The sequence below is a fragment of the Triturus cristatus genome, chromosome 11 (genome assembly GCF_964204655.1).
Source record: "Triturus cristatus chromosome 11, aTriCri1.1, whole genome shotgun sequence".
NCBI classification, from domain to species: Eukaryota; Metazoa; Chordata; class Amphibia; order Caudata; family Salamandridae; genus Triturus; species Triturus cristatus.
In genome coordinates, this window is record NC_140594.1 from 96,846,979 (window position 1) to 96,862,260 (window position 15,282).

The 15,282-nt window shown below is 47.5% G+C and overlaps 1 protein-coding gene across 1 annotated transcript in view; it reads right to left on the minus strand.

The window, feature by feature from the left end:
- The window catches only part of LOC146783304 (cofilin-1-like), a 112,010-nt gene that overhangs the window by 80,541 nt on the left and 16,187 nt on the right, over positions 1 to 15,282 (minus strand). Inside the window, exon 2 of the mRNA XM_085636314.1 lies at positions 2,540 to 2,841. Coding sequence (XP_085492440.1) covers positions 2,540 to 2,841 — 302 coding nt within the window. The remainder of the gene's footprint in view (positions 1 to 2,539; positions 2,842 to 15,282) is intronic.

The window sequence follows — 15,282 nt, forward strand, 5'->3', positions numbered from 1 at the left end:
TCAAAAATTTCGACCATTGACCAGACCTTCCGATTGCAATTGATATACTGGAAAACTGTAATTTTGGAGGGTGGCAGTCTTTACCTAACTTTTGTGGATCTCAAATCCGCATTTGATATGGTGAACCGCGATCAGCTATGGGGCCTACTCCATGATATGGGAGTACCAGTATACCTTTGCCAACAGCTGAAGCACTTACGTGATGGCACTTATGCGAGGATTAGACATGGTAAGAAAGGGGAACTGACAGTTCCCTTCCCCGTAGAGAAAGGGGTGAGACAGGGATGCGTTCTAGCGCCGACTCTGTTCTCCCTCTTTCTAAATGGCCTAATTGAAACCGTCCTGGCAGTGAAGGATATAAATTCACCAAGGTTAGCGAACCGCAAAATACCCGCTTTAATGTTTGCGGATGATACGCTGCTCCTGTCTAAATCACCCAAGGGTATGGAGCGGGTATTAGAAGAGTTTACCCAATTTTGTAGGAAGAGGGATTTGGAGATAAATCTCCAGAAAACAAAATATATGGTCTTCAATGACAATACCAGTAATTGCCCACACCCCCAAATGGAAGGCTGGGCATTAGAGAGGGTGTTCATTTTTGATTATCTGACCTCACAGTGAATGATAGGATTGACTGGGGGACCCAAATCAAGAAAGCCAACCTTAAATTAACACAGTCTATAGGGAACATTTTAAAAGTACATAGAAATTGCACCCAAAAGGTGGTGGGTCCTCCAGCTGAAATTTATAAGATCCAAGCAAGGGGAGCCTCAATTTATGGAGCTGAACTTTGGGGACATTGCTCGTCTGACATTCTATATGTAACAGAGAACACGTTCATCAGGCAGCTGTTGGGTCTTCCCAAAAGTACTCCTTTAACCCCACTAAGGATGGATCTGGGCATTGGCCCTATTACCGACTTAATTGCCTCCCGCCCACTTCTATTCTGGCGTCGCTTATGGAGCACGCCCGAGTTAGAAACGTACAGGGAGGAATTGAAGGATGTTATGTCCATACTTGGAGCTGGGAACCGACCATGGTTGTCTTATATTAGGAGTACATGTCATGCAATAGGAAGGGCAAACGTGTGGCTAACACCAGAAGAGACCTGCCCCTCCGTCGCTAAAAAATTCTTAGCCCTCGCCTTTAAAGCATACAAATTTGCTCACCTGTCCCAGAGTATGAATTCTTGCTGCCTGACCTCTAGGTTTCTGGATACCAAACAGCATTACAAGTTGGAGTTGGCCCTTGACAGTATCCAACCTTTTATGGCAAAGAAATAGTTTTTACAATTTAGACACGGGACGCTCCCGTTCCGCTCATTCACAAACAAATGGAAGGGAGCCACCAAACTAGATTGTCCTGGGTGCACTCTGACAGAAGTAACAGAAATCCATGTTATACTTTTCTGTCCTGCCTACAGAAGGTCTAGGTTCAAGTGGGTCATCCAACTTTGTAGGAATCTGGGGCTTAGAAATTACATCGAGGTCTTTAGGCTACTGAAATATGAGACACAGCCATTATTCGTAGTCGCAATCTCGAAATTCTTATTCGCGATGTGGTGCATACATAGAGGCATTATAAAGGGGAAAAAAGCTGGATAATATTCAACAGTGCCTTTTTACTAACTGTCAGTTATTTGTATCTGCAAATATCTCCAACTAGGGAAATTGGCTTGATATTTTTCTACTAATTTTAATGTTTTATTTTTAAATTATCTTTTTAAAAGAATTTGTTTTTATATTTTACTGTCTCTAATGTCTTTTACCCCTGCTAACAAGATAACCTGGCTACAGCTGATGCATAGGATGGTCAATCAAAAGGCGTGGAGTAGTAGTGGGGTTCGAAAATAAGTTATAACATTTTAGTATATCGTCCACGGTTTTAATGGTCTTCAGTATTATCATTGTAATATTTAATTGTCGGGCACTATAAACCTTGTAAATCAAGTATTGTTATAATTATGTGCTTTTATGGCTGTATGGCCGAAATAAAGTTTTTTTGACTGACTGACTGGCTTTCTACCTGTAGCTGTGTATTTCTTGTGGTAACAGTCTCTTTCTAGGAGGGTGTACGGCTGCTTACCTCCTCATCTCTCCAGTGTGTTGGGGGAGGCACATCACTCATATTATTAGCTTAGTGTCAGGGTGATTGCAGCTACAGCTGCTAGTTATTACTCATATAGAGGCAATCCAAATTGATAAAGCTTTTTTACATTACCACTGGCCATCCAGTCTGATGCATGGAGGTGACTCATAATCCTGCATGGGGTGGGCACTAATGTAACCTTGCCTTATATGCTTACTATTTCAACACTAATAAAAGTATGTGGGGATGGTTTTCTTAAACATAGCTCTTATTACAAAAGATGTTGGAGAATTCTGTCCTATGCTAGCCTTCACAACTCATCTGGCTTTCACAATTGCCCATCACCAAATAGGCCTATCACCAACAACCTGCAACCGATTAATAAACCCAGGATGAATCAGGCTTTGGGGCGCCAGGAAATTCTAGACCACAATCTGTCAGACAGACTCACCAGAAGATAAAAAGCACACCCTCGTGCTGCCCTTCCTTGGTCTCGAATGAAACATTGTAAAGGCCATAGCGACAGTCGTCTCTCGGAAGCATGTCGAGGAAGTGCTTGTACACATCGTCAATTCCACCACAGTCGCCTATGAGGATCTGCTTTCCCTCGTCAATGGTGATGGTGTTTAGGTCAGGGCTTAAGCATAACAAGACAGCCTTCCTCCTCTTCTTCATGTCTGTCAATCCATCTCCACTCCCGTGCATCTCCTTGTTCGCGGCGATGACGGAATCAGCTACAGAAACACTGGCAGCCTAGAAAGGAGAAGATGTGGTATTGAAATTGTAATTGCATTTATATAGCGCTTACTACCCCTGATGAGGCATCAAAGTGCTTTTTCGACAAGTAGCAGGCTACTACGGAACCCAAAAAGTATTAGTGGTGAATTAGTATAGGAAAATATGTTATTAATTGGATCTGTGGACATGTTAGTCTGTTATTTGGATTGAAAAAGGATAGTGGAGGAATAGAAGAGGGAAGGCTTTGCATTTATGAAGCACCTGCAAACCCTGATAAGGTGTTGAAGAGCTTTTCGGCAGGTAGCACATCAATCCGGAACCCAAACAGGATTAGTGGGGAATATATAAGGAAATATGAAATTAATTTCTGCAGTGGATATGTTAGTCTGTCATTTGGATTGAAAAGGAATAGTTGAGATATAGAAGAGGGGAGGGTCTTGAACGTTTAGATTTGTTTTGGGGAGTTCATAGCAGTAGGAGGAGTTTAGAGATGAGTAAAGAGGAGTTAGAGGGGAAAGAGTCAGGGAAAGGTTTAGAAAGGTTTGTTTGGGGGATCTGAATAGAAGAAAAAGTGTGAGAGGATGCAAGGAGGGGTAAAGGAAGGAAGAGTCTAGAAAGGTTTTTTTGTAACCCTGGGCGTAGTGGGCGTTGTGGGGCTACGCGGAGCATCACGGAGTGGGGGCAAATCTACGCACACCCCACACACTCCGCGTAGACCCACTACGCGCCACCTGCCTCCCTCCCGCCCTCTTTTAAATGCAGTTATAATGTTTAAAAGTAAGCTCAAAGTAATTAAAATAAATCACCTGAGCTGCGGTGTCCCGGGGCTCCCTCTTCCTTCTCTATCGCCGACTTCTTCCTCACAAATGCGCATGCGCGGGTGCATTTGTGAGGAAGAAGTCGGCGATAGAGAAGGAAGAGGGAGCCCCGGGACGCCGCAGCTCAGTTAAGTTATTTTAATTACTTTGAGCTTGCTTTTAAAAGTTTTGAACATTAAAAGGGCATTTAAAGAGGGCAGGAGGGAGGCGGGTGGCGGGCAACTCCGCTCCGCCGTGTCATGTGCGTATCCTGCCTGCTCTACGCCTACTTTGCGGACCGCGAAGTAGGCAAAACTACGCACACTCCGCGGGCGGAGCGGAGCACTACGCCCAGGGTTATTTTTGGGGGGATCATAGTAGTGAAACAGGGTTTGAGATGCTTGAGGGAGAGGAGGTAGAGGATATATTGAGAGACGTATAGGGTGAGAAATAGGGTAGTACATTGGAGAGAGTAGTAGAATGAAGTTTGAGATGAGCCTGAGTGGAGGTAGAGGATATATTGCAAGATGTATAGGGTGAATTATAAGCAAAGTAATAAATATAAAGATACATAAGTACAGGTAAGGTATATATGTTGATTTAAGTCGTATTTAATAAACTCATACTTTCAAGTGATGCTGTATTTTGAGTTTTGTTTTATTTAATAGTGAAGCAATTATAGATAAATAGTCAAGATAAAAGATTTACTTATTTATGCAGTCACCTATATATATGTTAACAAAGAATAATACAACTATAAGTAATATGTACATTTGTTAAGCAGAGCTAACGAATATCTATATATTTAAAAACATTTATTATATACGTTTGTACAAAGCAAAACACATGTGGGTACACATCTATAGTCCAAACAAATGCTCATATACAGAGGGATATGCTGTATATTTATGTTTGAGCATGGTGGTTATGTGGGAAAGAGCCAATGATTGGCTGCCTGAACAGAGAAGGATGTGCCACCTATGGTGTTTTTTTCTTGTATGGTGGGATTTTGAGGCGAGCTGCCAATCTAGAGAAGAGGTTCCTTTGTTGAATGTATTTGGTGATTTTATTCCTGATGAAGAGCTGTCCTGTTCCATGTATCGATTGTGGGTGATACAAAGCAGTTTGAATGTGGATATTCTGGCAACCGCTAACTAATGTAGGGCTTTCAAGGCAGGATAGATGTGGGCTTGTGGCTTTATATGTAAGAGTATTCTGGTTGCCGAGTTCTGAATCCGTTGTAGTCTTTTCATAGTTGTTAAAGATTATCCATGGTAGATTTCGTTGGCTTAATCAAGTTTAGACAGAACAATAGAGATAGTAGCCTGGGCCTTGTGTGGAAATCCCATGTGGGAGAAGATATGCCGCCGAATCTTTATAGTAACGAAGTTTGATCTTGCTAGTTTGTCCACTTGGGCATTCATTGATAGCTTTGAGTTCATGGTAATTCTGAGGTTTTTTACTTCCTTTGATCCTTTAGGCGGTGCTCCCAGGTTGTCGTGTCGCCATGCCTGACCATGTCCAGGACTTCCAGGTCAGGCATGGCAGGAAGGGAATGAGAGGGGGCAGCGCGAGCGCGTGCGACAGTTAAGATATATGCCAAGTCAAATAAAGACATGAACAATGTTGGAGGTAGGCTGTGAGCAGTTAAGCTGAGCCTGTAATGAATTAAACAATTAGAATGCTAATACTGCCCTGAAACTAAAAATTCCAGATTATTCTGGAACACACATTTTGAAAAGACGAAACAAAACGTGTCACGAAAATATATTTATTCTATTGTGTGATTTAATCAATATTTTAATTATCTATTTTAATTATCTAATTTATAGATTTTTAGACCTTCCTGTTGTCGAAGCAACTGGATTTAGAGAAATTGGTTTATACAATATTTACATCAAAACAGTTAAACATTCACTACTAACATTTCATAAACAAGTCTCATACATTCAAATCCATTCATACAATCACACAGGCTTGTTTATTTACACATAGAAAGAAAAACGATTTTGACAATAATAGGACCACAGAGTGGCTTGTTGAAGCAGCAAGCTTAGCTATAAACAATTCTACATTTTAAGTATTTGAACTTCTTGTGGTCTAAAAATCTATAAATTAGATAATTAAAATATTGATTAAATCACACAATAGAATAAATATATTTTCGTGACACGTTTTGTTTCGTCTTTTCAAAATGTGTGTTCCAGAATAATATGGAATTTTTAGTTTCAGGGCAGTATTAGCATTCTAATTGTTTAAGTCAAATAAAGAGGCATGACATGCAGCTCGTGTCGGCGCATTATTTCAAGCGTGCGACGCTAGATCTGGCGACGAGGGTGAGATGTGAGGACACCCACCAGCTACACACAAGTGACGAACAGCGTCTGAAGAGCGTCCAGCTACAGAAGGAGGCACGCAGGTAGCCAAGTGGACGAGCGGCCGCCGATCAGCTCAGCGTTGCAGCCCTGACAAGGACATCCTGAGAGGCCAGTCCCTGAGGCCCGAAATATGAAAGGTGCACAGCACTGGGGTAAGAACTCGAGTTCCCCACCTCCCAAACTGGCATATAGACGTCGCGTCCGGCGGCCATTTTAAAGTCAGGCGTGCCCCATAGGAAGACATTGGCACCAGCCCGGCGCCCATTTTGAAGTCAGGCAAAGGACAGGAGAAGCACCCTGAGCCCGCCAAAAGAGATTTTGAGGCCTTGCAAAGCTGTGGAAAGAATCAGGAGGGACAGTGAAGATAGCAATACATCACCATGTCCCTCGACCCGACTCCACGCAAAATGCAACACCAGGTCCAGCCTCAGCCGCGTCACACGGGCCCATACTAATGGGGGTATCGTTCCTGTGTCCCCCCAAACCTCTAATGCTGACTTCAGGAAACAGCATGGGCCCCAAGTGGAAGAGCGGGATAGAAGATTTTGAAGATTTTATGAGAGGCTCAAGAGTAGATGATCCTGACCATCAACTTATAGCACTGAGAAACCTAGTGGGTAAAGACATTGGACAAATAATCAAAGAATTGCCCCGGGCAGACACAGACGTGAAGGACACTCTGAACAGGAAATTTCTCCACAAACGTAACCTAGATTATGAACGCTACACCTTCAATCTTGCATCCCAAGAACACGATGAATCCATGGGCAATTTCATTTCGCGACGAAAGCGTCTGGCACTATACTGCGAGTTCGACAATTTCGACACTGAAGACGCGCTTTGTTTACGCATAATCGAAGGATGCCAGTCAATCAATCAATCAATCAATCATAGGCATTTGTATAGCGCACTGCTCACCCGGAGGGTCTCAAGGCGCTGGGGGGGGGGGAGGGGAACGCTACTGCTCGAACAGCCATGTCTTGAGTTGCTTCCTGAAGGCGAGATGGTCTTGCGTTGTCCGGAGGTGGATGGGGAGGGAGTTCCATGTCTTGGCTGCCAGGTAGGAGAAGGATCTTCCTCCGGCGGTGGCTCTGCGGATGCGGGGGACGGTGGCGACGCTACTGCTCGAACAGCCAGGTCTTGAGTTGCTTCCTGAAGGCGAGATGGTCTTGCATTGTCCAGAGGTGGATGGGGAGGGATTTCCATGTCTTGGCTGCCAGGTAGGAGAAGGATCTTCCTCCGGCGGTGGCTCTGCGGATGCGGGGGACGGTGGCGAGAGCGATGCTGGCGGAGCGGAGCTGGCGGGTGGGCTTGTGGAAGGTCAGGCGACTGTTGAGGAACTTGGGGCCCAGGTCGTGGAGGGCCTTGTGTGCGTGGGTGAGGAGTCGGAACGTGATTCTTTTGTTGACGGGGAGCCAGTGCAGGTCTCTCAGGTGTCCGGAGATGTGGCTGTGTCGGGGGATGTCCAGGATGAGTCGTGCTGAGGCGTTCTGGATCCGTTGGAGTTTTTTCTGGAGTTTGGCGGCGGTGCCGGCGTAGAGGGCGTTCCCGTAGTCCAGCCGACTGGTGACGAGGGCCTGGGTGACCGTCTTCCTGGTCTCGGTGGGGATCCACCGGAAGATCTTTCGAAGCATGGGCAGGGTGTTGAAGCATGAAGACGAGACGGCGTTGACTTGTCTGGTCATCGAGAGGGAGGAGTCCAGGATGAAGCCTAGTTTGAGTGCGTGGTCCGTTGGCTTGGGGGTGGCTCCCAGGGCGTCGGGCCACCAGGAGTCGTCCCAGGCGGAGGGTGATGATCCCAGGATGAGGACCTCCGTCTTGTCTGAGTTCAGTTTCAGGCGGCTGTTCTTCATCCATTCGGCGACGTCTTTCATCCCTTCGTGTAGGCTGGCTCTGGCGGCGTCCGGTTCGCTGGTGAGGGAGAGGATCAGCTGCGTGTCGTCGGCGTAGGTGATGATTTTGAGGTTGTGTTGACGTGCGATGGTTGCGAGGGGGCTCATGTAGACGTTGAAGAGGGTGGGGCTGAGCGATGACCCTTGTGGAACGCCGCAGATGACTTCGGTGGCCGCTGACCGGAACGGGGGGAGGCGGACTCTCTGGGTTCTTCCGGCGAGGAATGAGGTGATCCACTCCAGGGCCTTCTCCTGGATGCCGGTGTTGTTCAGGCGCTGTACCAGGGTGCGGTGGCAGACAGTGTTGAACGCTGCGCAGAGGTCCAGGAGGATGAGGGCCGCAGTTTCCCCGTTGTCCATTAGGGATCTGATGTCATCTGTGGCTGCGATGAGGGCGGTCTCCGTGCTGTGGTTGGCTCGGAAGCCGGATTGCGAGTGGTCAAGGGATCCGTTGGTCTCGAGGAAGGCGGCTAGCTGTCTGTTGACGGTCTTCTCGATGACTTTGGCATGAAACGGGAGGAGCGAGATGGGGCGGTAGTTCTTGAGGTCGGAGGGGTCTGCAGTTGGTTTCTTCAGCAGGGCACTGATCTCGGCGTGTTTCCAGCACTCTGGGAAGGTGGCGGTGTTGAAGGAGGCGTTGATGATGTCGCGGAGGTGGGGTGCGATGATGTGGTCGGCCGTGTTGAAGATGTGGTGTGGTGTGGGCAGGGGTCCGTAGGGGATCCGGAGTGGATGGTGTTCATTGTGCGTGTTGTGTCTTCGGTGCTGACTGGGGTCCAGGTGCGGAGGGTGGCGGTGGGGGGCATCGGTTCGGTGGTGGGGTTCGTGGTTGGTCGGCCGAAGCTGTTGTGAATGTTGGCGATCTTGTCGTGGAAGAAGGCTGCGAGGGAGTCGCAGAGGTCTTGCGAGGGAGTGATGTCATTGTTTCCGGCCCCGGGGTTGGAGAGCTCTTTGACGATGCTGAAGAGTTCCTTGCTGTTGTGGGTGTTGTTGTCCAGTCGTTCCTTGAAGGCTGTCTTCTTTGTGGCGCGGATCAGTTGGAGGTGTTTGCGGGTGGCGTGTTTGAGGGCCGTCATGTTGTCTGTGGTCTGATTGGTGCGCCAGGTGTTCTCCAGGGAGCGGCAGTTCTTCTTGGAGGTGATGAGCTCGTCGGTGAACCAGTCCGAAACACTGCAACGTCGACTACTCACAAAACACTATTCGGTTGACGACATTGAAGAACTCACACGCATAAATGATCAAGCCGAAGAACATGCAAAGGAAATGGAAGCCAGAAAAACAGAAAAACGTGAACAAGCCCTCCGAGTTCAATCCCAGACAGAAAAAAGACGTCGGCCAGATCATCGGAGGTCTGACAAACCCACAAATTCGTCCCACGGTGGGACCAGAACAAGTAAAACCCAGAAACAACCACCGCACTGCTACCGCTGCGACCTGGAAAAGCCACACACCGGCACCTGCCCAGCCATGGGTCAACAATGCCACTGATGCGGGAGGGACAATCACTTCGAAGCTATGTGCCAAACCCGGCATAAAGAAACCAGGCCAGTCAGATGAAGCGCCAGGATACACCACCACTCAAGGGCAGTACATGGAAGAAGAGACCGGTCAACCAGCTCGTCCAGGTCCAGCACCCAGTCCCACGCCTCGTATCGATCTCACCGGTCGACATCGAGAGAATCGTCCTCACTCACTCCCATATCACAAGACAGTGATGAATATGTATACATGGTGGCTGACCCAGACAGGTTGAAGAAATACCCCCGACTAGATATTCGAATGGGAAAACACTCTGCCAAGTTTGTTCTGGACACGGGAGCGTCACTGAACTATATCTGCACAACGGAATATGAAAAGATGTGCCCGAAACCGAAGCTAGAACCGGCCGCAGTGCTCGTCTACACATGAATGTCCAAGGAGCCACTGCCATGTCTAGGACGGTATCCCACAACGCTAGCCTACAAGAACAGGTCAATTCAGGCCCAAATTCATGTCATAGAAGGCCCCGAAGCTGCCGACTGTCTACTTAGCCTACCCACAGTGGAACCGTTGAGGCTGGTAGAGCTCTTATTCAAAGTAGATGACTCGCCTGACATGATCAACAAATTCCCGAAACTGTTCTCAGGCCTAGGAAAACTAGCCAATGTCAAAGTTAAATCACACATCAATGAGCAAGTAACGCCAGTGGCCCAACACTAAAGGAAAGTACCATTCCACCTGCTTCAAGACCTGCTGAGAGCGGACATCATAGAACAGTCATCTGGACCTACACCCTGGGTGTCGCCTGTGGTAGTCGTACCCAAACGAGGTCATGAAAACAAAGTGTGCCTGTGCGTGGACATGCGCACCCCGAATACGGCCATAGAACGGGAAAGACATCCCAGACCTCATATCAGCAACATGATTACCCGCCTGAACGGAGCGACGGTCTTTTCAAAATTAGACCTCAACAAAACATACCACCAGCTCGAACTCCATGAGAAGTCAAGCTATACCACCCATCAAGGACTCTTCAGATATAAACGCCTCAATTTTGGCATCTCGTCAGCGGCGGAAATCTTTCAAGAAGCTGTACAGCGACTGATTTACCACATTCCCAACTCATTCAACTATAGTGACGACATACTCGTATTTGGTACGACACGCGAAGATCATGACAAAGCCCTAGACCACGTGTGCCATGCCCTTCTCTACGCCAACCTCACACTCAACAGAGACAAATGTGAATTCCACAAGTCAACCCTCAAGTTCTACGGCCACATCTTCTATAAAGATGGCATGAGACCAGACCCCGACAAAGTCTCAGTGCTCGCTGACACCCGGCAACCTCGTGATGTTGACGTTCGGTCATTCCTGGGCATGGCCAGCTATTGTGCCAGATACATTAAAGACTATGCAACCATCAGCTATCCACTGCGAGAGCTAACGAGATAAGGCCAACCATTTCACTGGTCCAGGGCATACGAACATGCTTTCAACAAGATCAAGGGTGCTGTGAGCTCTTCCGCCCACTTGGCCTACTTTAATCCAAAACAGAAAACGGAAGTCACCATTGATGCCAGCCCCGTGGGCCTTGGCGCCATTCTTGCCCAGTATGATGATGAAAGAGACCAGCGTCACATCATAGCCTATGCCAGCCGCAGCCTCACCGACACGGAGAAGGCGTACTCGCAACCAGAGAAGGAAAGTCTGGCCGTCGTGTGGGCATGCGAGCACTTCCATTTATTTGTTTATGGGAAGCACTTCACACTTATTACTGACCATCAAGCCTTAATTACCATCTTCGGCAACCCACGAGCAAAGATGCCTCCAAGGATCGAGAGGTGGGGGATCCGCTTGCAGGACTACACCTACACCTACACCATCATTCACAAACCGGGAAAGGCAGAAAACCCAGCGGACTACATCAATCAATCAATAAGAGTACTTGTACAGCGCGCTACTTACCCGTGAGGGTCTCAAGGCGCTGAGGGGAGGGGGGGGGTGCTACTGCTCGAAGAGCCAGGTCTTGAGGAGTCTTCTGAAGGCGAGTAGGTCTTGGGTCTGCCGTAGGTGGGTAGGGAGGGTGTTCCAGGTCTTGGCGGCAAGGTAGGAGAAGGATCTGCTGCCGGAGGTTGTTCGTTGGATGCGGGGGACAGCGGCGAGGGCGAGGCTGGCGGAGCTGGCGAGTAGGGGTGTAGAAGCTGAGTCTGCTGTTCAGGTAGGCTGGTCCGGCGTTGTGGAGTGCTTTGTGTGCGTGGGTGAGGAGCTTGAAGGTGATCCTCTTGTCGACGGGGAGCCAGTGTAGGTCTCTAAGGTGGGGGGTGATGTGGCTGCGGCAGGGGACGTTGACGATCAGTCGGGCGGAGGCGTTTTGGACGCGTTGTAGTCGTCGTAGGTGTTTGGCTGGGATTCCTGCATTGAGTGCGTTGCAGTAGTCCAGTCTGCTGCTGACGAGGGCCTGTGTCACTGTTCTTCTTGTTTCAAATGAAGGGGAATCTTGATGTCTGCTCTGTTATTTTCTGTATCCTGATTCTCAAACTGATTATCCTGTGCCTTCTGCACAGCCTTAACTTCATCCTTAAATTTGGCTTTGCATTAGTTCCAATGTATTTCTACACCCTCACTTTGAGATGCCTGTACGTCAAGCTGCTTTTGGCTTTGTAATAAACAAACTAAACTTGACTGGGAGTCTGTGATTCTTAGGAGTCATGGTAAATTGGAACTGAAATGTTTGATTGGCTAACAATTTCTCTTCCCCGCCACGCTTTCATGCTGACAAATAGTCCCATCGACCTCAGATTCAAGAGCGGATCTTGAACATGGAACCTGGCTCCTTCAATGCAATTGGATCTCCAGCCACTATTTGTTCTCCTTCAAGAAAAATATTTCAATTAGGCGAAAGCCTTACTCATTAAACCTACATTCTCCAACCAGTGAATTAAGACAGATTGGTCGACCATATCAAATACAGCCGAAAGATCGAGGAGAACCAGGCTGCAGTTCCTCCACTATCCAGCCCAGCCCTGATCTAATCAGTGGATTTGAATAATGCCATCTCGGTGCTGTGGCCTGGTCTGAAACCAAATTGTGGTGGGTCCAGTAGGTGGTTATTTTGGATAAAGGCCATCGGTTGCTGGTTCATGATTTTTTTCTATAATTTATTGAATCCTCAGGCTTGAGACTGGGCTTTTTTAACAGGGGAAGGACTGAAGCCTTTTTCCATAGTGATGGAAAAAGTCCAGTCATGTACATGGAATTAGAAATAGCAGTAAGATTAATATCAATAACATCAGGGATAATTTTTATCACTAGTGGTGGGCAAAGATCTGTTGGTGACCCAGATTTGGTGGCCCCGGTCGCATCAATCAAGGCCATCCTCTTTCCATCAGTGCACCGCAGAACACAACATTCTTTTCAGTAGGATTGTTTCACCAACCAAGCAAATGTAGAGGTCAAAAGGCCAGATGTGCAGAAGTTAGCAATATCGATTTCCAAAGTGCGATTCTCTCCGAATGGCTATTAGGAAATCCTCATTCCTAATGTATGAAACTAATTTGAGTTTCATTTAAGGAATCCTTGCGTCACAAATGGACCTACCTCAATAATATTAATGCGGTAGTTTGCGACCCATTAGAAAGCACAGCCATCAATGGGATGGTGACCTGCTGAGGTCAGTGGACAACCATACCTGTGATTGCTTTTTAATAAAGCTATTTATTTTTTCATTGCAGCCCGTTTTCCTTAAAAGAAAACAGGATGCTGTTTAAAAAGAAAAAGCATGAAACCTTGAAGTGTCTCGTCTAGGCAGCACTTGAGCTGTCTCTACGAGGCATGCTGTGTTCAGGACCTGAGCTTTGAGCTCTTCCCATATACTGTCCATGTTTTCAATTGCCTCTTGTGACTGTCTTTTGTAAAAAAAACAATCTTTTTTTGTATATTCAGTAGTCCCTCCTTTTTAGGTCTCGCCTGAGCCAGCGCTTTAGCGCTGCTCTGGCGAGAGCTATAGAAAACGGGGATTTGGAAGTGCAAACTAAAGCTTTTCAGGCCCCCAACTACAGTGCATGTGCGCCGGGCGCGCGCACCATTTGGCAGCCTGCGTGTACATTTCGCGTGCGCTTTGATGTTCTCAGTGAGCCGCGCGGCCACTGCGAACATCAAAGCGCCCGCGAAATGATTACTTTCACTTTAGCGGCCGCACAAGTGAAACTTACCCTCTAATTCTTCTTTGGGCCACACCTAACCAACCCTTTCATCCTTACAATCTAACGTTCGCACCTACTTGGCAGACTGGTTCTCTGTTGCTCTTTCCTCCTCTGCTCTCTCTCCTCAGACTCCGTCCCTCCCCCTGTTGCAGCAGCTGGCATTACACGGGGGAGCTCATCCGGTGGTTTGTGTGCTCAACACCAGCTTTTAATTGTCAACACCTATGCTTATGAGAGTCAGTCGCCTGGTGGCACGGTCTCTCTTATTTACAACAACTGTTGTTTATTAATTCAATATACATTAATAATGGCTAATACCTGCCGCCCATGCCATTCTTATAGCTCTGGGGGCTTGCTAGTAATTGTGCTGGCACTGTCATTGGCAGAGATGGCAGGGGCAATGAATGGGTAAGTGCACGTTGCAAAGGGCTCGTGAGGAGTGCCCTGGCACTTTTTAACAAATCAAAACACTGCCGAGTACATTACAGCCACAGACTCTCGAGTACCATGCTCGCACTGGAAACAAGGCCAGCTTTGCACCCCACATAATGAGCATTTAGCATGAGGTGACCGGATTTTCAGAATGAAACAACCTGGACGGCCGCCGACATAGAAATAGGACTGTTTTGGTCGGGCCGAATCACGGTTTCAAAAGGACTGCACCAAAAATATTTAAGGTCACTTTCCCATATGCATATATTTCATAGCTCTTGTATTTATTCATTACGATACAGTTAATTTAAACCATTACATGATTATAGAACGCGCAGTGAAAAATACAAAAGCACACGCTAAACACCAGACTCCTTCAATAATTGTCCTTAATGCTACCAACGAGCTCGCGCGACGCAGATGAGAATGAAGCAGATGTCACCGGTATAGAAACGGTTAAAAGCTACAAAATCGTACTGATGGCAAGTGGACTCCTGAGTCATTACTTTCTGTACGTCTGGTGCAATTAAGGACAAAGTGCCAGTGCATGGAAATAATGAGTGAGTGAGTAAATATTACATATACACATGTGTGATGAGACCCAGGGGCGGGCTGCTATTGAGTCTGGCTTGGGCTGATGGGACACGGAGTCGCCCCCTCATTACATCCTGCTGTGCAGCCTGGGAAAGGCAAGGCAGAGGGTGGCTTTTAAACCGCTCCGCTCATGTTCCTGTGTTCAGAGAGCCGGAGAAAACAAGCGCCTGTACCAGAGGCCTAACTAGAGCCAAATTTCGGGGGGGGGGCTAAGGAAAAATTTCGGGGAGGGGGGCTGAATATTTTAAGCCATAGGCAGAGTGGAGCCGCAGGGGCTATTAGAAGGGGTGAAACAACAGCGAGGCCTCATTAACATACAAATGGTCTTTTAAAGACCTGTGAAGTGCTCAGGAGCGTCTGTGTGTGCGCCGGGAAGCGGTCTCATCCCGGGCTGCCACACACCACGGGGGAGGGGGTTGCGCGCCTGGCCTGTACCACACTGTGATAATGTGCGTCCTCATCCGACCCGCTCTCAACAAGCATAGGTCTCGCTTTTGGGACCTTATAAGTGTTTAGCCATGCAACAGTTGCATAACTAAATACTTATAAGGTCCCAAAAGCGAGACCTATTGGCTATGCCAATGCTTGTTTACTCTTGTAACCACCCATAAGTACTGCCCCTGTCACATGTGTTGTTGTTTAGTATGTGTTATTTATGGATTGTGAGCAATATTTTGTT